Below are 24,831 nucleotides of genomic sequence, written 5' to 3'. Positions count from 1 at the left end.
GCGGGAGGGAGAAGGCGAGCGGGAGTAGCGGGGTCGTGTCAAAGGTGTCGCAGGGTCAGATGATGGAGCGGGCATAGAAGGGACGAAGGAAAAGGATGCGCTAGAGGGGCGAAGGTGTAATCAGGATAATGGCGCGTCGGAGAAGTCCAGTGGTCGCGGCAGTGGCGAGCGACATGTCCAATGTGTCGGCAGTTTAAACAGATCGGCTTGTCGTCCACGGTTCGCCATTCGGAGGGGTTGCGCTGTCCATAAGAGGAGTAAGAAGAGCGCGGTAGGGACGTGCGTGGGGACAAAGGTTCCGAGCGTACGGAACGAATGGATTGCAAGCCGACGTTGGACAACTCTTGACGGACGACGGCCTCGATCAAGGAGATTGTCACCGGAGAAGGGTCAGGTAACGGGAATGAAGGTACCGCCGGTTTTGCCGCTTCGACCTCACGACGAGTGATGCGGGTCAAGTTGGAAGAGGTCGTCACAGGATGACGTAGCAGCTGTGTTGGGAACTCGCGTGATGTTCTGGGATACCCGGCGGCTTTTAGCATGCTCGAGGCGGCGGCACTCCTTGTGGATGGTATCAATGCTGGTGACGTTCGTAAACACCACTAAATTGAAGGCGTCGTCAGCAATGCCTTTGAGGACGTGATTAACCTTATCGTCTTCAGTCATGTTCGGGTCGGCCTTGGCAGAAAGGGCCAAGACGTCGAGAATGTACGACACGTAGGACTCGGTAGACGTCTGTACACGTGTGGCAAGGACTTTCTTGGCATTGACTTGTCGACCAAACGGATTGCCAAAAAGGTCGCGTAGTTTGTCTTTGAAGAGATCCCAGCTCAAGATCTCCTCTTCGTGAGTCTGGAACCACGCTAATGGAGCTCCGTCGAGGTAGAAAAGCATGATGGCAAGCATAATAGTCGAATCCCACCTGTGACTAGGTGCTGTCACGTTCGTATAAGCGGAGCCAGTCGTAAACATTAGGACTTCTGGCTCCGTTTAAAACACCAGGATCCCGAGGTGGGAAAATGGCGACGTAGGTCGGGGCTGCAGGCGGAGACGCTTGCGTAGATGAAGCGCCGCCAGCAGGAGCCGAAGTTGCATTGCCGCCGTTGCGACCGCTGCGAAGCTCCATGACGGGTACGGGGAACGTCCACCTCCACCATATTAATGTTACGTGAAGCTGAAGCCGAATACTATTTACAATTTATTTGCAGGGAAGCTCACGGAGGCCGAAATGGCGACGCTATATCAAGCCGGCACACACGTCGTCTTCGTCCTCCTCAGTGCAGCCACACTGGCGGCTGTTCCGTAGCAATATATATATATATATATATATATATATATATATATATATATATATATATATATATATATATATATATATATATATATATATATATATATATATATATATATATATATATATGTATATATATGCCTACCAAGTCATTACACGACGACTTGGTAGGCTGCCGGATCCTCGGAAGCCATTTGCGGCTTGCGCTCGGCTGTTCTTGTGCCTGGGCTGCAGCATCGGCACGGAGTAGAAAAGCGCGTTCCCGGTTCTGCTGGCGGCGTTACTGATTAAAAGCTGCCTGCTCCTCAGCAGTATCCGTATGACGCGTGGCCTACGCATTTCGGAGCCGGAGAGAAACTGCTTGCGGGCGCACTCCGCTGTTATGGAGGGCAACGACGTCACTACTGGCGCAGTCAATCCAACACCACCTAGATAGCACAAGGCCTGTTCACTACGCTCCATGACGTCATTCTACTTGGCCCGAAATTTCCATTGCCAAGGCTGGCGTGACGAAAGGGGCGACGTCAAAGTCACTGTTGCTTACTCGGGAGCATCCCCATTAGATTCTATGGCAGTCGGGCCAGTTAGCATGACGTCATGGATAGGAGTGAACAGGCCTTGTGCTATCTAGATGGTGTTGGTCAATCGCGCGCCTTTCTTTATCTTTTTTTTTCTCGCATGCGCATGGAATTGAGCCGGAGGTGTTTTCGGCGCACAGGTAACAGATGGAGAGACGGACAAATCGGCTAGCCATATATAGCTTCGCTGTAAAAAGGCACTTGGTAGGTTCCGTGGCATTCCGCCTCATATTATTGTTTGCGCATGCCCTTGTAGAGCACTGACGTAGGCTTTATAAGTTCGTATACTGACTCTACCATGACGGAGCATGATTTTCACTATCTTTAGGATTTACAGCCCATGCGCCATTGCGAAAACAGGCATATATATAGAGCACAGGGTCTTCAGAGTTCCTTTATTCAAGCCAAAAGCTAAACGCGCGAGAGAGAGAGAGAACGGAAGAAGGAAAGGCAGGGAGGTTAACCAGACTGAGTCCAGTTTGCTACCCTACATGTGGGGAGGGGAATGGGGAGTGAAATAAAGAGAGACAAAACATGAGTCTACACCGCACTTTCACATGCACTAAGTTAGATTTAGGATGTCTATAGTCGGGCACTCAAGTCTGTTGCCTTCAGGTAGTGAAAAAGCGCTCGAACTGCTTTCTGAGCTAATGAACTGTGAGGCCAGGCTCCCAAAATATTTGTTTCCGGAAATGGCCTCATCACAAATACAATGGTATTGTGGCAGTGCAGAAAAGTCTATGCCACCGACGCCTTCTGCTCGCCTGTAGCCCAACGTACATCACCACGCCACCAGGTGACGCGGTTCTTGAGTTCTCTCTGAATCCGGGACCAGGAGCTCGTCTGGAGGAAACGAAGAAAACGTTAAGCCATGCCTTCGCATGTCTTGGGGAGTGTTATTGCAGTTTGAATCAATGTATAACTCGGGACATGGACCCTCTTTCCATGAAGCTTTCACCCTCGCTTTTAGATAAAGCACCGGCCAACAGTATCGTTTTTTTTTCTGTTTATCTATCCGTTGTCAAAATGGTGATGACACAGTCAGTAGTTTTAAAAAAAAATTTGTTTGAAGTATTTGGCGAATTCGACGTCATACTACGTTCAATCATTTACACGCCAGCCGCATCGTGTCCGGTAAGCTGATTTATTTTTATTCCCCCTCAGCAAATAGCACTATGGTATGTGGGGACAGAGGGTGCTCCCACGCTGTCTACGTAATCCGAAGCGTCACGTGGCAGCCGTTATAGGTATATAAATGCTGCAATGGGGGCGGCGCTGCGTTATTCGCCGGCGCTTCTGCACTCAACCGACTGCTAACATGGGCTCGCCCAGCAAGTCGAAGTCCATGACACTCGTTACCGAGTCTGACCTTCGCAGCCTCATGGAAACCTGCTCTAAAAATGTCTTCTCTTCTAATACTACCGATCCTGCAATGGTAAGCCAGATTGTGCACTCGCAGATAAGACACAGCTAACGTTCGGCTACGGGACTGGGCCGACGGCACTCGTTTCGCGTACGAAAGTAGTGCGCAAGCATCACTGAAGCAATGACTGGGCGCGTATAACTATGTCGTCTCATGTGTACCGCCGAAATTTCGTTTATTTTGTAACAATGCATACCGGTTTGCAGTAGCTTCTGATGGAATTAACGAGACGCTCTAAAGTGCCCCTTGACACCAGCTTCCATTGGCTGGTTTCAGCGGGCCTAACGTGATGCGGCCTGCGTACATTCATGGAAGTGTGTTTTTCGACCAACTTTAATAGCGGGTTCCACGGTATATTTATTTCATACGCTGATTATTTTTGATTCGAACTTTATACTTTATTTTCGCGGTTGTTACCTCGCGACATGGGACACCTTTATGCATTACCATGCCAACAACTCCATCCCGTACATTATTCCCCTGATATGGTGTCGGAGCTATTTTCCTGATTGTAACTAAATAAGACGTATCGCCAGCATTTACCGTTGCCCGTGCTGCTCTTGCTACTTCCATAGGTAGCGTACGCGGCCTAATTCAAATATTAGTTTAGGGCGATGGTGTCATGCATGAGCGCCGGAGGCATATTCTGGTTGTCGTTATAGTGTGATACCCCTCGCAACACCGTGAGTGGTTGGCATTTCCGGTTATATTAAACAAAATCACCCACGGGTCACATTTTTAAAATGCAGATTTATTCTTTATACGTATTTCCAGAAAAAACGAGGGAATTGTTTAGGTGACACTAAAGCGACAAATATTTTATATGCCGTTTTATACATGGTTTATTGTTGAATGAATGGATAAAAAGCACAGCTTTTCACAAGTACACTAGACTGCATAATTTTCTTTTTCACTTCGTTTGACACAGCTACGGCCCGAAGACCGGCAAACGAAGTTGTTCATTAGATAATACGGCCCCACGGACGCGCGGCCATAGCGTGAGGCATACCATGCGGGCGTCCGCAAACACTCAGCGGCGCGAACCCATCGTAAAAAAACGAAGCGAGTAAGAAAATTGCACTTATGTATTATTCGATTACTATAGGCAAGATTAAATCGGTTATCGCGCGTCTCGCAAGAAAAAATAAAAAATAAAATGCACGCGTGGCAGTATAGCTGGTTCGTTAGCGCCCGTCTGGGAACAAATTTCATGCATACAAGACAGACCATGAGGGCGATAATGTCGCCCTAACGCTTCGACTGATTAGAGAGGGTTCGTTTTGTCGAGGAACGAAACGCAAGTCGCGAGAATGGCGATTATCAGGTGCGCTAGTGTGGTTGTGAGCACATGCGACAGTCAGCTATAGGAGAAGCGGCAACAATCCCAAACCACTGCGCTTGGCTGCCAGCATACAGCTTCCGCGAAAAAAAGAATCTGTTTTCGCTTACGTCAAGGAGCGGTCGCACATTAAGAATTCTCTAAAAGTATGTGAAGCTTGCAGCGCCTCTGGAGCGGCGCTTCGTTTACAATGGCGTTCCCCTTCCCCCTTTTTTTTTGTTCTTCTGTCAAGACTTTCACTCGCCACCGCATATATATGTATACGGCCATGACCATTTGGACTTTGTTTCCGCCGCTGTACATGTACGGCGGTTACCGTCCGAGGGCTAACTTAGCCTAACAACTGAGGACTTGTCCCTATGCGCGTGATTTTCCGCAGATAACGCCTATAAGCGGAACACGCGAGCAATGCATTGTGCCTTTCGCCTAGACTCCCGCACGTTCTGGTGCGCAGGTTGTTACCGTACTCGCTCCTCGAAGCGCTCGGCCATTACGGAATGGCAGCGAAAGCAACCGTGTACTCTTCCCCGTGATTCATTCGAGCTCATCGCACACACCGTCACGCGTACGCTACGCAGCTGAGAGGCGCAGCCGCGGTGCTGGTTGTTGCGAAATGGCTATAAAGCGTTCGCCCTTCCCTGCATATACTGCGGCACTTTTCGCTCACTTTGTGTCGTCACTGCCTGCGCGCGAGACGTGGCGATTTTGTTAATGCCCGTTTATTTCAGACGCCTTGTTTCAGCATGCGATACAGCTTTCGGAGACCGACTCGGTATTCCTGAGCACTTGACATGGTACGTTGGCGCAATTCGTACTTGAGCTTCGTCCCAAGTTCGGTAGTGTACTTTCGATTGCTGTGGCCTGCGAGCAGAGAAACACAATGCACTATGTTTGGATTGCGTTGTCCAGTATTAGTTTTCGCAACTTGGGCGGAGCTGTGACCCATTTCGACTGATATTTGACATGGTAGAAAGAACCCCGTTCTCTGGAGTTGTGCTGAAGCGCAAAACGGCCGGTTGCCTGTGTTTCTAAACCTAATGCTACCACTAAATCGCAACTTGTCGCTTTTACGGCATTCCAGCAAAACGTTACCATGCCCGCTGAACATTCGCACGTCTCGCTTCTGCTCTTCAAGAACACGGCGTTATGCTTGGCATGCGAAAGAACGGCTGTTCACATTTATCGCATTTCGATGCCATAGCAAACCCTGAGTGTGGGACTCGTACAAAAAGGAAAGAACGTGAGAACTGATGCGTTCCACTCTTTATTCAGGTTTTCTTGTTTTTTGTCTGTCCTTAGGCCACACCCTGTGCAGAGTAGCCTACCGGACACTTAATCGGTTTAAGTGCAATCTGGTTAAGCTCTCTGCCTTTCACCTCCTGATTTTCCTCCTGTTCCTGACGGCTTTGACCACCCTTAGTTCCTTGCACTTAACGTTATTGTCTGCAGTGAGGGGTATCTGCAGTCGTCTTCTTTGTTTATATATGCCACCGAGCTTAAAAGAGCCCCTTAAAAGTATTTTTCACGCTAGTTTGTTCAACCTCCGCAAATTTCAGCGTTATGAGCAATGTTCAGTTGTACATGCTAATACAGAGCGTTCACTTCACCCATTATTTCTCCTCATAATGAACATAACTCTTTGGACCGGACTTAATCTCGGCTGCTGCGTAGTTCAACGTCCTGACTTTGCTGCTTGCTGACTGTGTTGCGTACGCAGTCTTGTGCAGTATCTTATATCCACAACTGCTTCCCTGCCGCCTAGGCTTATCAGGATCTCGTGCTTAATTTCTCATTGGTGTACATCCGGATTTATAACGCCGAGTGAAGGCGAGCGGTGATAGCGGACTCCGTGAAGGCCACACCACTGGGATGACGTCTAAAAAGTACACGCAACGCTTCGTGTTTCGTCCTTTAACGCTTCAGATGCCGTTTGTCCGCAGTTGTCCTAAGATACAGAACGACCTCAATATTTCCGCGAATTTTTCAAAAATTCGCCTGTTGAGAATAACTTAAGTCCAATCTTTGAGCACGAATATTCAGAAAGGCGGACATTGCTTGCCCGAGAAATAGGAAGATATATTCAAGTAATTTAAAAATTAACGAAACACTAGCAAGAAAGCGCGAATGTCAGTGGCGCTTTGTCTGGACGCGAAATGGTAAAGTACTTGCACGCAAGACTGAAGCCAGTAGTGTTGTCCACATTGCCTCAGAGACTGACCTTCAAAAGATTGCCTAAACTGCAGCGTCTAAAGAAGTTAAACTTTGCTCTCTTTTGACTACACGATTTATCGTGAGTATAGCTTTCCAAGCGGAATTTCTCTGCCCGCACACGCAAAAAACATTTCCGCGCTTCACGTGAATGCGCGTTCACTTGCCTATAAGCACGACATAGTAACTATGTTTCTAGCCGAGTTTACTTTTCCATTTGACATTATCATGTTCTCTGAAACATGGTATCAGGAACACAGTGAAATGCTGATCATAGATGGTTACAGACATTTCTTTATTAGTCGCACCGATAAACGTGGGGGCGGTGTAGCATTGCATGTCAAGCGCGGCATACAGTGTGATGTGCTTGAGGAATTCACCTGCGTCACGCCACATTACGAAGTGCCAAGCGTTAAATCTGACAATAACCTGTTCGTTGTGATGTACCGACCACCTACTGGTAATATATCTAATTTCTTAGAATTTACTGAAAAGCTATTAGAGCATGCTACTTTTCACAATTACAAAGTGCTTCTTGGTGGTGACTTCAACATTAACGTGCTTGATGAAAGCGCTCAAACTCGTGCAGTAACTAATGTAATCAAATCTTCCGGTTTCTGCAGCGTTATTACGACACCTACTCGCGTGACACCATCTTGTCAATCAGGTCTCGACAATTTCATTGTTAACGCTGGTGCAGAGATATACACAGCCGGGACTATCAGCTATGATATCAGTGATCATTGTCCGATATTCATAATATGCTCATTTTATATTCACGAAAGAACTTTACCTGATACCACGTTCAGCTACAGATGCCTGTCAGGCGAAAATATGGAACACTTTCGCGCACTTGCTTTGCGCACAGACTGGTCTTCTCTTTATAACAATAAAGATGCTAGTCAAGCGTACGATGAATTTCTATCCATATTCAGTCGCCTATACAATTTGTCTTTCCCGCTTAAAACAGGAAAGGTAAAGAAACGCATTAGAAAGCCGTGGGTGCAACCACAGCATGTTCGAATGATTAACAAAAAAAATAGGATGCTCAATAAATTTCTCCGTACGCGTCAGCAAAGTGATCTCGCTGCATTTAGGAAGTTAAGGAATACACTAAATAAAGAACTGCGAAAAGCTAAAGCACTATTACGAGAGCCTTTTTGCAGCCGTGCAGAGAAAAAATCCAGAAAAGACTTGGACAATTATCAATGATGCAATCAGACAGGGGAATGTGAATCGCAGTTTGGGTGAGATAACCGTGAATAATGAAAAGGTTTCGGGCATCCTCTTAACCGAACGTTTCAATGAACACTTTGTGAACATGACGGCATCATCAAATAACACGGTCAGTGGTACTACTGTTAAGAGATGTACGCACAGCATTTTTCTCGAGCCTACTGACGATGCCGAAATTTGTCGTATATTTTTGGGCTTAAAAAACGGCAATGCTGTTGATGCAGACGGCATTCAAATCAGACCTATAAAATTTGTAATTGATGTCATCGCAGTTCATCTCGCATTTGTGTTTAACCTTGTTATAGAATCTGGACATTTTCCAACAAATATGAAGAAAGCAAGGGTGTCAGTTATTTTCAAAGGTGGGAACCGAAATGACCTGGGGAATTATAGGCCTATTTCCATTTTATCCGCTTTTTCTAAGGGTTTAGAAAAACTGATTTCTGCACGCAGTACCAAGTTCTTTGCGAAGAATGACATTCTTTCTGATTGTCAACACGGATTCCGCTGGGGCAGGTCAACCGAAACAGCTTTGTTACGCCAAAAAGAACTAATAATTAATAATATTGATGCGGGCAAACTAACGTTGGGTATATTTATTGACTACAGCAAGGCATTTGATCGTTTAAGTCATCAAATTTTAATAAGTAAACTAGAAGGATATGGTATCCGTGGCGTGGCAAATCAGCTCTTTCAATCTTATCTGTCTGGGCGGACGCAGTGCGTTGCTATCGAAAAATACTGCTCTTCATATAGGGAAATTAAGTCAGGTGTGCCCCAGGGTAGCGTTTTAGGCCCGATTTTGTTTAATATCTATGTAAACGATATTGCTGGAATAATAAGTGACACATCCATTGTACTATACGCTGACGATACGAGCCTGTTTGTCTCTGACAATGATCTTGATAATCTGTTACAAAGATCTCGCAGTATCCTTTCTAAACTGTCGAGTTGGTCTCGTGATAACGCTCTAACAATTAATAGCTCCAAATCAAAGGCCATATTGTTCAAGGCAAGAGGCAGGCGGTCTTATTTAAATGAAGAATTATTGTTGGATGGCGCGCTCATTGAGATTGTAACCAAATACAAAGTATTGGGCGTGACGCTGTCAGAAGATATGAACTGGACATATCACATTGAACAAATTATGAAATCATTGTCATCTGCCGCAGGTGCATTGTCCCGTTGCCGTCATTTTTCCCAGAGAAAGTAAAGTTGTACATATATTATGCCTTGTTTCAATCGCATCTGAATTATTGTGCGCTTGTATGGGCTACCACCACGAAACGTAATCTTCATGCGCTTCTTCAACTTCAAAAACGAGCACTTCGACATGTAGCGAATGTACCTTATTTCCATTCTACTGCGCAACTTTTTGAAAGTTATACCATAATACAAGTAACTAACATTTACGAATACAGGCTACTGTATTCTTTCTGCTTTGGCTCCGAAAAGTTTCAAATATTTTTAAAAAATACGTCACGACTTGAATATGACAGAAGTGATGCGCGTACCCGCAGCAAAGACAGGTGGTTAGTACCGTACAGGCGTACAAATTACCTCATGCAGTCGCTAAGACACACGCTGCCTTCACTGTTCAATAAATTTGGGAAAGAAATTGTTATGACAAATACCTTGACTCGAAAACAGCTTAGAGCATATTATTGTAAAGAAATTTTTGAAATGTGATCTTTGTAATTATTGTAAATGTAACCCATTGCATTGTATACTGTATTTGTACTGCTGCCATGTGAGGGCCTTCAGGCACATTCAAGCTGTATGTCGCAGCTTTTCGCCTGGAGGACCCCCAACAGGTTTGTTGGAAATAAAACATTTTTGATTTTTTTTATTTTTTTACGGGACGCATTGCGATTTACGAATTGTAGCGGCTGAGTTTGCAAGGCGTACCCATTTGGAATGATTTTACAGAATAATCCTAGTTTGGAAATATGCGCCATCAAATTCGCCGTAAAAATGCACTGTGGTTTCACTTCTTTCTTTAACAACCCTTTCTTGACCTGCCGTCATTGTTGGGCAGCGGGTCATGTGAAAGGTCGTTGCATAGAATCGTGGCCACCGCGGCCGCATTTCGTTGGGGGGCGAAATCTGAAAACATCCATGTGGTTAGATTTAGGTGCACGTTAAAGAATACAAGGCGGTCCAAATTATTCCGGAGTCCGCCACTACGGCGTGCCTCATAATCAGATCGTGATTTTAACTTGTAAAACCCATAATCTGCCTTTTTTATGCATTAATTGAAACACGAAAGTAACAGCAACGCCCATGTATTTCGTCCCACACTTTGGGGAGTATCTTGAAGCTGGTGTCATCCTGGAAAATAACTAACTTAATGCGTCTTGCCAGCTCACCGGCTACAATTCGTAAATTGCAGTGTGCGGTAAATAAGGTTGATCGGTGAATATTTGGTAATTGGTTGAACGTGTTCCGCTTTCTCGTGCCAGTAATATCAGTCTCTTAGAATTATATTATCTGACGCAAGCCCCTTTCGAAATATTCCGGACAACTTAAAAACTCATCCCGTACAGCAGTTGGATTCTTAGTAGGCTCTCGCTGTTGCCTGAATATCGGCTGCTCTAACGGTTCACTCGTAGCCGGTAGTAGATCAATTGTGCATCCACGACGGTGTGCTGCTCACAATATTTCCTTGCTGTTCTCCATACCGCTCAAAGCGTATGCTACGCCTGATTTTCAGTGAATTGTCGAAAGCGTTTACTCAATAAAGCAAAATAGCGTTGCCGAAAGTAAAATTTAACAGGTTCAGTTTTTACGCTTGACTTCGATTTTCTTTAGATGCCATCGCTGTACTTTGGTTTCCGGTGCTCCACAATTCCGTTTAACTTCATATCTTGCTCCAACCTTTCTAATCATCTCCTTGCGAGTATAGACGCTTTCACTCGGAATTGGCTGTGCGCATTTATTTTACCCGCCCGATTCCAGCAACCACCTCCCAGGTTCCTTTGAAAGGATAATACCTGGATGTTCTGCTTACGCCTTGCGTTGATACGTCAAATTTCTAAACCTGCTGTCTCAATCGCTACTAGCCATCTGCGAGAGCACTAAGATATCCGGACAGTTCAAGCTTGGCTGCACGAATATCCCCCTACTTTTTATTGTTGCACCCCAGCCGCTCGAATTCTTAGCAGCGGTGTCCCATTTCAGCTATACTGTTAAGTGTAATTTCCAGAGTCGCCGCATGATTTGTAATTTAACCTCCATCGTGCAGGAGTCAACTGCGCGCTATAGTACACAGCACGGCTCGCGCGAACGTACTGAATGAGCACACCAGCTGGACGAAAGCAGGAGTTGAACGCTGGTGTGACTACAGGACCGCAGTTCGCCGGCGGGTACTTTTTCTGCGCACACAGTATGCTTCTTAATAAGCTCACCCTCCACTGTCTTTCTGCTTTCCAGGTTTCCACGTTTGATGAAATTCAGCGGATATGCGTGGAGCTGTTTGATAAAGACTATACAGTCAAGGTAGGGAAAATATCGTCTCAATATACAAATGCATATCTTGAAGCCACCAGCACCTACTACCTACAGTCGTAGCGCCGAAACCACGATTACTTCTAAAAAAATCTAATTGACAGCATATTGCAAGACCTTTGAGTTCACCCGCTTGAGTTTCCAAAACACTGCGGCTGGGACTAACTCGCTTCGTTTCAGCTTCGGTCCGAAAGCTGTTGAGCCCACTGTCAAAGTTCGAAGGCGCGTGAACCTCCAGTTAGTCTACCAAGCCCACCGTCTTCCTGAACGAGTTGGGAGAGAATGGAGCGGAGTCGCTTCGCACGGCACTCGATCGCGTCACCCCTCGCGTGAGGGTAGTAGAAGCATAGGAATGCCATTTCTCAAGCGGTAATTCTTCGCGAATTGTCGCCGCTTTCAGAATATCGGGTAGGTTTCCAGCCTCTTTCGTGAGCCGATCATGGAGATAGTGCAGTCTAAAAATCTGGACTACTTTGTGCTACTGGCGTTCTATTTTAACGTGCCCACTGACTCACCGCTCCGGCAGCCAGCATCCAAGCGTAAACAAATTCGACCCCACTCCGCAATGCCGGCACGTATAGGGACACGCGCATACCACACGCGCTAAGAAACGTCTCCTCCGTAGTGTCTGGGCGGAGTCATATATTCAAGGAGCAAAAGCCCCCACATTTTCTGTCGCAGCAGCTGTTACTCGCGCATGCGCACACACGTCCGGCGCCGCCGGAAGTGCCACGCCCCGCTGTACTTACTAGCAATTGTAAAGTCGCATCCGGGACACCACGGCCGCTGGTGGCCCAAGTGGCGCAAACTCAATAGCACATATATCGGCCCATATTTTAGATGACGCTGTCTTCGGCATTGGCCCACGAGAAAGGCTAGAACTTTGCCCGTTACGAAAAAATGGTGCTGACTCGCTACTGAAGACTATTTAAAATAATTTGACTTCAATACAAGCATTTTTGCTATAAACGCATGTTTTAAGTCCTCTTGTTCTTCTCTCCTACAGATCATTGACAACAAAAGCGGTTCATTGAGTGCCACTTATCCTAGTAAAATAGTATTCCTGGCGCCTCCGGCTGATGACGGGCAAGTTCATATCTGTTCTGCTTTATTTTTGCTGTCTTTATCCTATTGTACTCGACGTTTTCTTGTGCCGACTTGGCGTCATTTTTTCAGCAAGATGACTAAGCCTAGCTAGAATCTCATTAGTGAAAAAAAAGTTATGCAGATCCAACGCACATTTTGGAGCTAGTCAAGTGAAGCTTTAGTGAAGCTGTTAATGAAAGTCTAAAAGTTGGCTTATTTCATTGTCCTTGAGTTACAAAAAAAGATTGCTCTCGAGCACTTGTGGTACGCAGTGTGACAATTCTCATATTGCTTTGTGTTCATTTATTTTGCCCGGCGTTGAAAATCTCATAACATTCGCCTTTTTGCATTTTTTTATGAACTGATTCACTGTTCTAATGGCCATTACAGCCTTCAGGAGTCATCTGCTAGGTTTTGCAGTTGGCACGAAACTTGGAAAATTAACGTCAATTTTGATAAAACCGTTCTTAGCTCCTTCTGTAACAAATCTTCACTTTTTCATTACTCCTTCAATAACCGTGCAGTTGGTAGGGTATCAGAGTACGAGTATACCGGTGTCATTCTTTACTCATAACATGTTATGGTCTAAGCGCATTTACTGCATATGTGACAAAGCACTAAAAAAATACCTTACCTACGTCGTAAACTATAACTCTCCCAAAGATATTAAGCTACTGCTACACAAATCTCTAATCCGTCCTGCTGTTGACAAATCTGTCGTTTAGAACCCTTATAAACGGTGTGAGATTAACAGGCTAGAAGCAGTTCAGAAAAGAGCGGTAAGATTTGCCATAGTTATGACTTTTCAGCCTCTTCTGCATTTAGTTCCTCGAATTTAGCTTCGCCCTATTCACGTGGCCGCATAACATCATTAGATTTCTTGCACAGCGTTGTGAACTCCTCGGTTAGATTTTCAAAAAACTATACTTAGTTCGCGCCAGAGTCACCGACGAGACATCACAACTTAAAACGTGATGCCATACTTTGCATGCACTAACATATTTATATTGTTACGTAGGAAGACGCAGACGAAAAGCTATGTACAAATATATTTACAAGAAAACACGCTGGGCTTGGCCAAGAGGCAACAGCCCGCGGTAGCTTATAATCGTCGTCGTCTTTACACTGCTCGCCTTTTCGTGATCGCACATATTGTTCCGTAACAATATTAAGCTTTTTCACTCGTTCATGAGAAGACTAGAATTCCTTACCTGGGTGTATTCGTTTATAACTATCCGAAGTGTTGCATCCGCCATTCAAGATGTAGGGTCTTGGCACATAATTCTTATCTCTGTATGGTATTTTGCTGTTCATATTACCCTGTTGCCCCCCTCCTACAATAGTGCTTATTGCACTGCAGTATGTACAGTCAGAATAAAGAAGTACCTCCCGCTTCATGACCACTGCCCCGTCGTTGCTATGTGCCATTGTGTGGAAATCATCACTATAACCAGGACACAGCGGTCATGTTGTAGCTAGTTCGCGTTGTCACGATAAAAATTCATGTGCGATTGTGGCCAATGGCCCAAGCATCGGACTGCTGTGTTGGGGTGCCAAGCCCGACCCTTGGATTGGACATCTAATTCATTTTTTTTTTGTAATACGAGGTTCTCAGCACAACACCTGCAACGGCCACGGTCGCTAATGTCTGGGAAGGTGCGCACAAAATTCGCGTTATTAATCACTGTGATAATGCACACGAACAAAAATATCTGCGGAGTTTTTTTTTTTGTATCGCAAAGTTGCAGCCTCGTATTGTCTGCTGGCAATAGCGTCGTGCAAGCTTGTTATGAAGTATGCCTTCGTTACTGCATCTAGCGCAAGTTGTTTTAAGGCAAGTGACATGGCATGTCTAATTTAGTAATGTGAACTTAATGTTGACATTGATAACCTTTCACCCAACTTTCATATGCCCATGTTCTATATCTAGCTATTGATGGCTTGGTGAAGGTCAAGGGCTCCGCTAAAAATTGAGGGCGCTATCCACTGGTCCAACTCTTGCCCGATATCGTTGAAATTCTTCCCGACTGCCACTACTGTTTGTTGATGCAGCACCGGCATTGACAACGCAGCCCAATCAGACAATCCAGTCAGTGCTCTGCTTAGAACTAGCATTCACACCGCAGATGCTTTTCGCTCTTACCGCCGCATACTTTATTTGAAGCTCCCTATCAGAAATCGCCAGTCGTCGTCTCCTTCCCGCAAGAAATAAAGGAGCGAATGGGGATTGCGCTTCATGTCTAAATAGCGTTTAACGGCTCAATTCCTGCAAAATGTGTTTGCATGTATGACGAGGATATTATTTCGAGCGCTGATCCTGATCAAGTTGATTTGCCAAGGGGACACACTTCCAAAATATTCTGTTAGAAATTGCCTGCTTAGGGCGTTCATGTTGTGTGACGCCGAGAAGGGCACGTAAGAAACCATGAGATTCCTGCTCACTACGATTCAATGAAAACTGCCGAGTAGAGATCCGGCGCATCTTTTTCTTCATTCAGCGGCGATAATAGCTACGGTGTACTCGCTGTCCGAGTTCATGACTTCCAGCGTTGAGCTCTTCCCGGAATTGAGCATTTCCGCACTTCCAAAGCCCCGTCGTCTAAAAATGAGCGATAAAGCAGACGACTGACCCTGTTCGAGTGATCGTACGAGCATTTAGCTCGTTCTTGATAAAGGTACTTCAACAGAACTAGTAAAAAGAAAACGTAAAGAATTGCATAACGGCGAGATGCCCAGAGCACCGGTGAGTCCTTGGCACTCTTTCTCCATCGTTATACTTCAGATTATTAGACGGCAGGGGCAGCCCATCCCTCTTTGAATAGAATAGTCACGAACTGGCTGCTGTTCCTGTTCTAACGAACACGTCTATAAAAATTTTCCCTTACAACTTCCAGTCCAACGCACGCGTACGCAAGCATCTCTAACAGTTTCTTGCACCCTACATAGCCCGATTTTCTCTTGTGGATGTAACAGAGCGCTTCTGTGCAGGGAGAGTACCGACAGACGTGCCAAAGAACTACGGCAACACATGGAGAAAGCTCGAGTTGCCAGGGCACGGACGCGTTTCGTCGTTCCGGTTATCCTTTATGACGGCAAGGTGTGTAGATTTCTTGTCGTGAGCGTGTACATTATCCTATGCTTCGCGTGGAAGCTCAAGTACTCCGGCAAGATTTATGCAGCAAGCTTCTATTCTAACATACAATGTTTCATTGTGTTCTGAGGACTATTTCATTTATTCTCTTACTCTATTTCAAACCCCATCCCATTACTTATGCTTGGCAGCGTATGCGTATGAGTAGTTATGTGCATGCCGCCAAATATAAGCACTTTATTAACCATCTTCCTTTCTACTCCTGCCTAGCATATATGCAGGTCAGCCACGCTTTCTGGAGGAATGGAGATCTTCGGTCGAACTGTGACAGAGTTCGTCTACGGTAAGGATTGAGTTGTTTGTTGCCCCCTTTTCGTAGTCATTTGACAAGACCTTTCTTACGCTGATCAAGCAGCGCTAGTTTTCGTAGTTCGGAAAATTAATTTTATTCGGCGATGGTGCAGCCGACGAGCGCTATCAACGCTCATTGTCCTAATGTTTAGCGCGGGCGTTGCATACCGAACACTCGCAGCACCCCTGATCGATGCAAATTTTTCGCCCCAATTTGATTCTACAACGACCTTCATATATGCAGGGGCTTCAGCCAGCCTGGGCACACAATTATTGGATTCCGTGCGAAAGAGTAAGTGTTCTCATGATATGTTCACATTCTGTAATAGGAGTGATTTCACATGCGCAACTTCCTAGACTAGCAAATAAATTCACATAAAACATGTTGTGTTTACAGCTGCGCTCAGGGTGTGTCTTCGGTTGCAAACAAGTATGAATACAATTGCTTTACTTTGGTACCAGACATCCTGGCGATGACACCTAGCGTCGTACAACCGACTGTGCATCCCTGGCTTGTAGGGGCTTGAAACACTTAACTAGCAGATTATCTCTATTACATTACGACACTTCTCGAATCTCTTGCCACAATTATTTTTGAATCCTCAATGCACAAGGAAGTTAGAAAGGCGCTCATCGGCACGATTAACTACGTCTATTTCCTTTCATTTCCACTAGTGCAGTGGAATGTAAACAGGGCAAGTGCAAGAGTCTGAAGGGAGCAATGGTCTGCTGACCTCGCCCAAAGGTTGAACACCTTGGTGGCTAGACGACTCGTGGTGCATCTGCGCTACGGCATCTGCGCTACGGTATTCATCTCGGTGCTCAGGCGCAGCAAACGCAGCAATGCTCAATTGTCGTGGGTAGACCGGCAGTGCAAAGATGAAATGGCTGTTCTGGCGATTTGAGATCGCACACATATATATTTTTCACTTAAACTAACTTTAATTGTATTACTAAAAATGTTGTCGCGATACCGAAATCGGCGAATAGCTCTTTTGGGCTTCGCTGCTTGTGATAACGCTGCATGACGACATTGCGAAGGACAGAAAGCAATTTTTTACTCCTTTTGACGCACGAGATTGCAAATCTGCTGCTACATGCAACGCAACATTTAGCTCACACGTTCACAGGAGCCACGTTAACAGATCCGCTGCGTTGTCTTACTCTTATCAAATAGTGTGTTAAGGCGCTCTAGCACCTCCGTTCTGCTATCCGAAATCTCAAAAGGTCAATGTGCGCCGATAAAAATTGCTTCGCAGCAATTTAACGCACAACTTTTAGAAGTGGCCGCACTTCTCGGGCTTCATCTTTCCCGGCCACATAACGATACTTCAGGACATGCATTCTGTACATGCTACTTCCTGTACTCGACTTTCTACTTTCAGTTGCGTTTCCTTCAGACAGCGGTGGAAGCACGGCAACGTCAAGCCAAGAGGCTTCACAAGAGTCATCAGGCAAGTATAAGCCTCTTGCTCCACAGAACACGTGTTTCGGGTGTGTCTTGATTGCTTAAACTACAGGGACATTTGAAGCACTGAAATCTCAACTCTAGGTTTTCCCCTTTCTTTAATTAACGTCGTCGTCTCATTTCCGGGCTACTCCGACTGCCGGGGCAGTTCGGGCCAACAATTACTGTACGGCAGCATGCTTTGAAAAGTGTTTACAGCATAATGTTTGATCTCATTTTAGGCAGACCAGTTATTCATGGTGTCTGAATTAGTTTCAACATGTCCGCCGTGTCTTCGCGGCAAGCTCTTACGTCACTCAATTCACTGAACGTTTCCCCATGATTTTGGGTCGCTCTGATGCCGCATACTAAGCACAGGTGTTGTGCGTCCTCACTTTCACTGTTAAGCCGAGGCGCTGCAGAAAACTGATGCGTTGAATTAAACAGCTATCGCAATGAGCCTTTGATTAAGGTCTGCATTATTCCATTACAGGAAACTGATCTTTACTAGCTTACCCATCTCCTGTACCATTTTGACTGGCTTCGACTGCAGTCCCATATTTTTTTTCTTTTTAGGGTTTACCCTGGTGGGGGGGGGGGGGGGGGTGTTCATTCCTGACACTCATGCATTTGGTGACATCCAGCACACCTTACTCCCCACTGCCAGACTCCAGCATATTCTCGTATCACGTATCCTATACAATTGCATGGCCATTTTGCAACTGCACTGGGTCCCTGTACAACTGAATTTTGAAAGGAACTTCCAGCAAGGCCATCAATCATACATGCATAAACCTGCTGGAACGTCATACGCACCCGATTTGTCCTATGTTCAACTGCTACGAGAAGCCTTGCAGCCCTTTCAGTTCATAGTGGTTTCTGTAATGCGCGTATCGGGGTTCGAAGTTCCGGGGGCCTTGAGCTATCTTGAGCTAATATTTCTGTACGGGTATCTAGTCTCCCGGTTCTGTGCTGTCGGCAGTGGCCATATTCTGTCTGCAACTTCAGGCTATTCAGTTTTCCTGCCTTGTGGTTCTGTGCATAAATTTGCCGCTTCGCGACTCGAGCATCGCCTGTGCACACATAGCGAACTTATTAACTATATACCACATGAGATGTCCCGTTAATTTTCTATACACATAGCACTACCCAGGCATGAAAACTTGTCATACAAACCGAATTCAGGACCAATATAAAAGGAGAAAATTTAGAAATCATTGTAGTCGCACATGAATGCGAAACATTCATTGGACAGTCTAGCTTCGCGTCAATGGTGCAGTTTCAAGTGTTCGCGTACCCCCTACTGTTTACGCCCTATCACGTGAACCTCTAAGAAGTCGCTATTGTTTGACCATACTCCGTTTCAATTCCTCAGTCTCCCCAGACAAGTCCGAAAGTTCCGATGCTACCGCCAGTTCCGGTCACCAGCAAGATGAGAGTCAACCATCTGTTATCACCCAGCAGTCATCAGAAGAGTGAGCAACTTGCAATACAACTTGAAGCTTCGCCGCTTTGTTTCAATGCAACTTTCTGAACATTATTACACCATCGAAATATTCGCAAGCCTATTGACCTCTAACTTAAGATATGTGCACCTTGTACTGTCGTAAAATAATTTAAACCGGTTCAGTTTGGTCGCACTTCTACGTTAATGCTGCTGCACCTGTCAGTTTCAACTTCACTCTGATACTCGTAAATGTGGCAATTCCTGACACAGTAACCCTATTTCTGTTTTTCTGTTGTATTATGCATAATGTGTAGTTAACATCTTAACATAACATAACATCTTAGCTATTTTATGGTTTGGGGAAATACCACATCGTCTAGCATTAGCAAAGTGCATGTGCTACAAAAGAAGGCGTTACGCCACCCGCCGTGGTTGCTCAGTGGCTATGATGTTAGGCTACTGAGCACGAGGTCACGCGATCGAATCCCGGCCATGGCGGCCGCATTTCGATGGGCGCGAAATGCGAAAACAACCGTGTACTTAGACTTAGGTGCACGTTACAGAAGCCCAGGTGGTCGAAATTTCCGCAGTCCTCCACTACGGCGGGCCTCATAATCAGTAAGTGGTTTTGGCACGTAAAACCGCATAATTCTTTTGAGGCGTGACGTCATATCACTAGTGCTGATTACAATGCACACATTGTTGAACTGTTTCGTCAGTTTAAAATTGTTCCCATGCCCAAACTTTACGAGTATTTTCTATGCATAAGATACAAAATATCTGTATATAGCTGCGAGCATGTATTTCTTAGCATATCATCGCTGAAAACGAATACAATTGTATATACATCCCGCAGTAAAGAGCATTGGTACGTGCCATTTGGTCGCACTGAGCATGGGCGGCAAATGTTACGTCGTGCACTTGCAGTTCTGTTGAACAGACTAATTTTCCAAGAGATTCATGTGGGAATGTGCAGCATACTTAACATACGAGTTTTTCATTACATGATGTCAGTACTGTTTTACCACTGCTGTTAGTATATTTATGTATTAATAATCATTTTCGAGCTGTTCGTATTGTATTGCACTGTATAACACTAGAAGTTGACCTGACCCGCCGTGGTTGCTCAGTGGATATGGTGTTGGGCTGCTAAGCACGAGGTCGTGGGATCGAATCCCGGCCATGGCGGCCGCATAACGATGGGGGCAAAATGCGAAAACACCCGCGTACGTAGATTTAGGTGCACGTTAAAGAACCCCAGGTGGTCGAAATTTCCGGAGCCGTCCACTACGGCGTGCCTCATAATCAAAAAGTGGTTTTGGCACCGAAAACCCCATAATTTAAGTTTAGAAGTTTACCCGCAATGATAAACAGATAAAATGCCTTGTAGATGTCTATTGTAGCCCTTTTTGTATACCTTGTATATGGGGGCCTTGTAAATGTATATTGTAGCCCTTTTTGTATCCCTTGTATATGGGGGCTCGGGCGCTTCTCAAGTGAATTTTCACTTTTTACCCGAGCGTTCCCGCATTGTGATGATGCAAATAACTTTCAACTTCAACCTTGGGTTCTCCTCTCAAGGCCACTCGCTGCACCCGATACCAGTTTTTGCTGAATCGCCACTCGGGCTGGCACCATGCATGTAAAGGCGACAGTTGTGAGCACTGCCCTTGCGTTCAGTTGTCCATTATAGCCTGGACGGCACACCACAGCGCAATTCCTTATGTGACCCAGCACAGCTTCTCACTTTTCCGCAGAGATGCATCGCTGCATGGTGAACTGCGAAAGGTTGACATCGAGCTGCTGAAAGCGCTGTCCGTTCACAACATCTGCGACTTGATGGTTGAAGGCAAAAAGGAAAAATGCTATGTGAAGTGAGTCCCCTTTCTGGTATTCTTCCCCGAGCCAAAACCGCATGATGGTCCTTCAATGCAACTTTCGCGCAGATATTTGTGCAGTACGCAGTGCGCTTTTTTGCTGTATCACTTCTTTCAGGGACCACGACACAGACAGAAATGACAAATTTCCCTTACACTCGCATTCAACCTGCCAGTCTTAACAAGCTTACTCTAACAATAACCTTAACAGCGCCGTGTGTGTCCCATTCTCTTTTCTGTGTCCTGTGTCATTAGCGCTTTTTTTTAAACATTGTGGAAAACCTTACTTCATCACAGGGTGACTTCCTCCGAGAAGGTTGACAAGTACAACCGGTACCGCGACTTCACAATTTTCAAGCTCCCTTACCCAGGCAAGTGTTCTCTCTCCAACTTGTACTGTTGTGCCCTCCGTCTGCTTGTTGCGCTTCACTTGGAGTATGTCGCACAAACTAGGCAGAATTACTATCCTTGTCGCTTCAAGAAGTCCCTTATTTCGTAACATTGAAAATGTAAGGCAAGGACTGTCATACCTGATATCGTGCCTTCACCAAATTTCGCTTATGAAGGGAGCGCTAATCCATACACATTCATGACATCAATATTCAACAGGTTTCAAGTTAGCGCTATTCTCTTAGCTCTTTCAGGGTATTATTACAGATGACCTGTGCAATGATTGTGATGTTTCAATTCGTGTATTTCCCCGGAGATAAACTCACTACACGCAACCAAAGAATAAAGTTTGACTTTTCAAGCGCGTACGGGTCCCTTGTTTAAAAATGCGAAAAATTCTATTTTAGTCCGATTCTTGTAAAGCTGCAATTTTACCTTCAGAATGCCCATCGTAAACCGAACGAGCTGCAATTCCCAGTTGTCTTATAAGTATGGTTCCCCTTTTTCAATTTAACAATACAAACGTGAAATGTTGTCTTGATTCCTTTCTCGGTTGTCTTCTATAACGCGAGAACTACAAGGCGCCAGCGTTCTGCCACACTCGTCTCCTCGTGCTTCGCTAATTTTGCACATTACCAATACGGTATGCCGCCTGTTAATTAGTCCGTCACTGCGTTTCTGAAGAACATGAGAGCTCTCAGAGGCTTGAAATAGGGTTTTTCATGTCTGCCTTGACAGTTCTACTACTGGCATTTATAGCTTTCAGAGTATTGTTCTTTCAGAGAATATCTTTTTAGGTTTCGAGATCATCTCGCAAGTCGTTCTCATTATTTACCCGCCACCGCGGCTTAGCGGCTATGGTGCTGCTCTGCTAAGCACGAGGTCGTGGGATCAAATCCCGGCCGTGGCGGCCGCATTTCAATGGGAGTTAAATGCAAGAGCGCCCATGTCCCGTTCATTGGGGGCACGTTAAAGATCCCCTGGTGGTCAAAACTAATCCGGAGTCTCCCACTACAGCGTGACGCATAATCAGAGCCCGATTTTGGCAAGGGAAACCCCGGGGATTCCATTGTGATTATTATACTGCGTGAAAATTTTCAGTGTTCTTAGGCACCTGCACAGCCACGATAACATTGTGAGCGACCTCGCAATTTGTCAGTAATAGTATCGAGCACAATACGCTATTTCTTGGCGCTCTTTCGCCATGAATGGCCCTTGCGCTCCACATATCTGCCTAGGTGTATGATCTGCTTGCACGAAGAGCCCCGGTGTACTCGCCGTTGCCACCAGACTTTGCTATATTATTTCGCGTTGTATCCCTAATTGTTCAGTGGATGTCCAGACATGTAGGTATTGCTGGCAATGAAGCTGGCTTTAGTGCGCAAGAATTCTAAAACTGCATGAAATTTGTCGAGAGCTGCAGCGTCCTCGGGCATTCAAGTCGCTCTCGCACATTCAAGTGGCGGTTGGGCAGTTGACTTAGCGAATTTCATTGCAAAGGGTTGCTCCATGACAACAGCTGCTATGCTCGCATGAAATGAGTTCGCTTATCTCGCACACCATACGAAACGTCGGAAGCAAAGCACCTACAGTATTAGTGTATATTTGGCCCGCTGAGAGTTGTATTCCACAGCCACTTACTGGAGCCCATACTGTTGCTCTCGCAAATTTCTTCAGCGTATTCTACAGTACCAGAGAAAAAATGCGAAGGAGTCGAGCAATGACGTTCAAGTGACGAAACGCAGCGCTTAAGCGACACGGACTAAACAAGTCAGACTTATGGTACTGACGATTTCCGCCGCTTTTGCGGCCATGTCGCATGAACGCCAGTTTCCATTTTCTAAAAACTTTCCTGAAATCGAGGCGTACATATTTGCGAGAATAATTCCGCTAGCTATTCGTAGGTCTGTTATTCCTGGCCAAGTTCGATAGTCCTGTCAAGACGCATTCACCGTGCGTCGGCGTGCCTACTCGCCAACGTCGCAGCAAGCTTGCACAATTAGACTTGTGAGAGGCTCAAAATCGCACTATATTCTCATCAAATTATTTGCGTTACTACATTCACAGCCTATTAACTGCAGAAGGCAGCTCCACCTTTATGTAACATTTTTGTTTTACAGACAGCTCAATCATTTTGTCATTACTTATTGGAGCAACCAACCACACGCCCATTTCTTCCTAATAGCAATGACCAACAGTGTGGCGTATCATAAGAAGCCAAGAAACACTGACACCAAGGACAACATAGGGGAAATTACTTGTGCTTAATAAATGAAATAAAGAAACGATAAATTAATGGAAATGAAAGTGGATGAAGAGAGAACTTGCCGGAGGTGGGGAACGATTCCACAACCTTCGCCAATGACGGCGCGCCATTTGTGCGGGTGTGATGACTCGAGTACATCCTGTGTCATTGCCCATTCTTTGACGCTCAACAACGTTGTATAAAGCTAAACTCGGCCTCTTAGACAATGGTGCTCTCTGATGGAAAGATCCCGGGATCCATGGTCTGTACATTCTTGCATGCGAAAAGCTACAATAGCCCTTCTGCACTTGAAGGCTACTGGAATGTACGAGCGCTTGTGAGACTGGACATTCCTCTTCGACTGACTCTCTTAGCGAATGACTCTTTATTAAAGCGAAGGTGTTTATGGCTCCGGTTCCATGAAATTTTTGTGTGCGAGCGGAAACTATCATCAGCAATGGCTCGTGCCAATGCTTGCGCGTTTGTCGCCGTCTTCTACAGCTGGCTCCGATGCCGCTCATCATGCTCGCGTTCCATACGGCCCCTGCCTCTGCGAAGGTGCTGGGGCACTTTTCCACTACCAGTCGGTGCGGTGATTTCGCTCTCAAATATTCTTACTCAATATATCGTGAATGAAAACACAAATTCCTATAATGAATGTGTACAACGAATGTATAGAAATAAACGTCTGCGTGTACCTTGCGTCACTATGACCACTGACCAAGACAATAAACGTGTTCAAACCTTCGTTAAAAATTCTATTATCTTAGTCAAGGTCAATGACCAGCGAAGCTGTGTAACACGCGACAAAGTGGAATGGCTCATGATTATACCGGGAACGTCCATGGATAACCTCTCTAACTTTCCATTTTCATTTCTCTCTCTCTCTCTCTCTCTATTGGAAGAACATTGGATATTTGTTACTGCGTTGCTGATTTCGACACGGACATGATTCATGCCCTCGCTGATGCGAGCCTTCTGCACTTCACGGGGCACTATAGACAATTTTCATTGAAATTCTGCTGTTGGAAGTGTTCAATAGTTGTTGCAGGCATATCTACAACGTTCAATTTGTATGCATCCTACAACAACTCCATACTTCACGCTGTTTCACTGTTCGCTATCGCACGCGCAGCAACCCAACTAAGGCCGTTGTTAAATCGACTCATTCTTCTCAGTACTTTTTCTTTGCGGGTCTCCGGTGGTTTAAATGTCTCGATCCCGGTGATAGTTCAATCAATTACGTGCCACAGGGGCCACTGGGTATAGATCCTTGTGGCCACTGGGTTTTAGTTAGTTTTCAATCTATCTCACT

At 45.5% G+C, this 24,831-nt stretch overlaps 1 protein-coding gene across 2 annotated transcripts in view; it reads left to right on the top strand.

Annotated features, from left to right (window-relative positions):
- Positions 1-3,154: 3,154 nt before the first annotated feature.
- The window catches only part of LOC126516812 (phosphatidylinositol-3,5-bisphosphate 3-phosphatase MTMR14-like), a 37,946-nt gene continuing 16,269 nt past the window's right edge, over positions 3,155-24,831 (top strand). Inside the window, exons 1-10 of one of the 2 annotated variants that reach the window (XM_050166916.3) lie at positions 3,155-3,304; positions 11,508-11,573; positions 12,589-12,668; positions 15,657-15,765; positions 16,030-16,102; positions 16,355-16,402; positions 17,496-17,564; positions 18,933-19,032; positions 20,762-20,878; positions 21,179-21,252. In XM_050166916.3, the coding sequence (XP_050022873.2) occupies positions 3,188-3,304; positions 11,508-11,573; positions 12,589-12,668; positions 15,657-15,765; positions 16,030-16,102; positions 16,355-16,402; positions 17,496-17,564; positions 18,933-19,032; positions 20,762-20,878; positions 21,179-21,252 (853 nt within the window). In that variant the 5' untranslated portion in view covers positions 3,155-3,187. Of the gene's footprint in view, positions 3,305-11,507; positions 11,574-12,588; positions 12,673-15,656; positions 15,766-16,029; positions 16,103-16,354; positions 16,403-17,495; positions 17,565-18,932; positions 19,033-20,761; positions 20,879-21,178; positions 21,253-24,831 lie in introns of both variants that reach the window. The other variant, XM_055063871.2, reaches the window with a different exon arrangement.

Source organism: Dermacentor andersoni, chromosome 1 (genome assembly GCF_023375885.2).
Source record: "Dermacentor andersoni chromosome 1, qqDerAnde1_hic_scaffold, whole genome shotgun sequence".
In the NCBI taxonomy this organism is placed as follows: domain Eukaryota; kingdom Metazoa; phylum Arthropoda; class Arachnida; order Ixodida; family Ixodidae; genus Dermacentor; species Dermacentor andersoni.
Note: the sequence above shows the minus strand (reverse complement) of the source record. Positions and strands in the feature narration are given on the sequence as shown.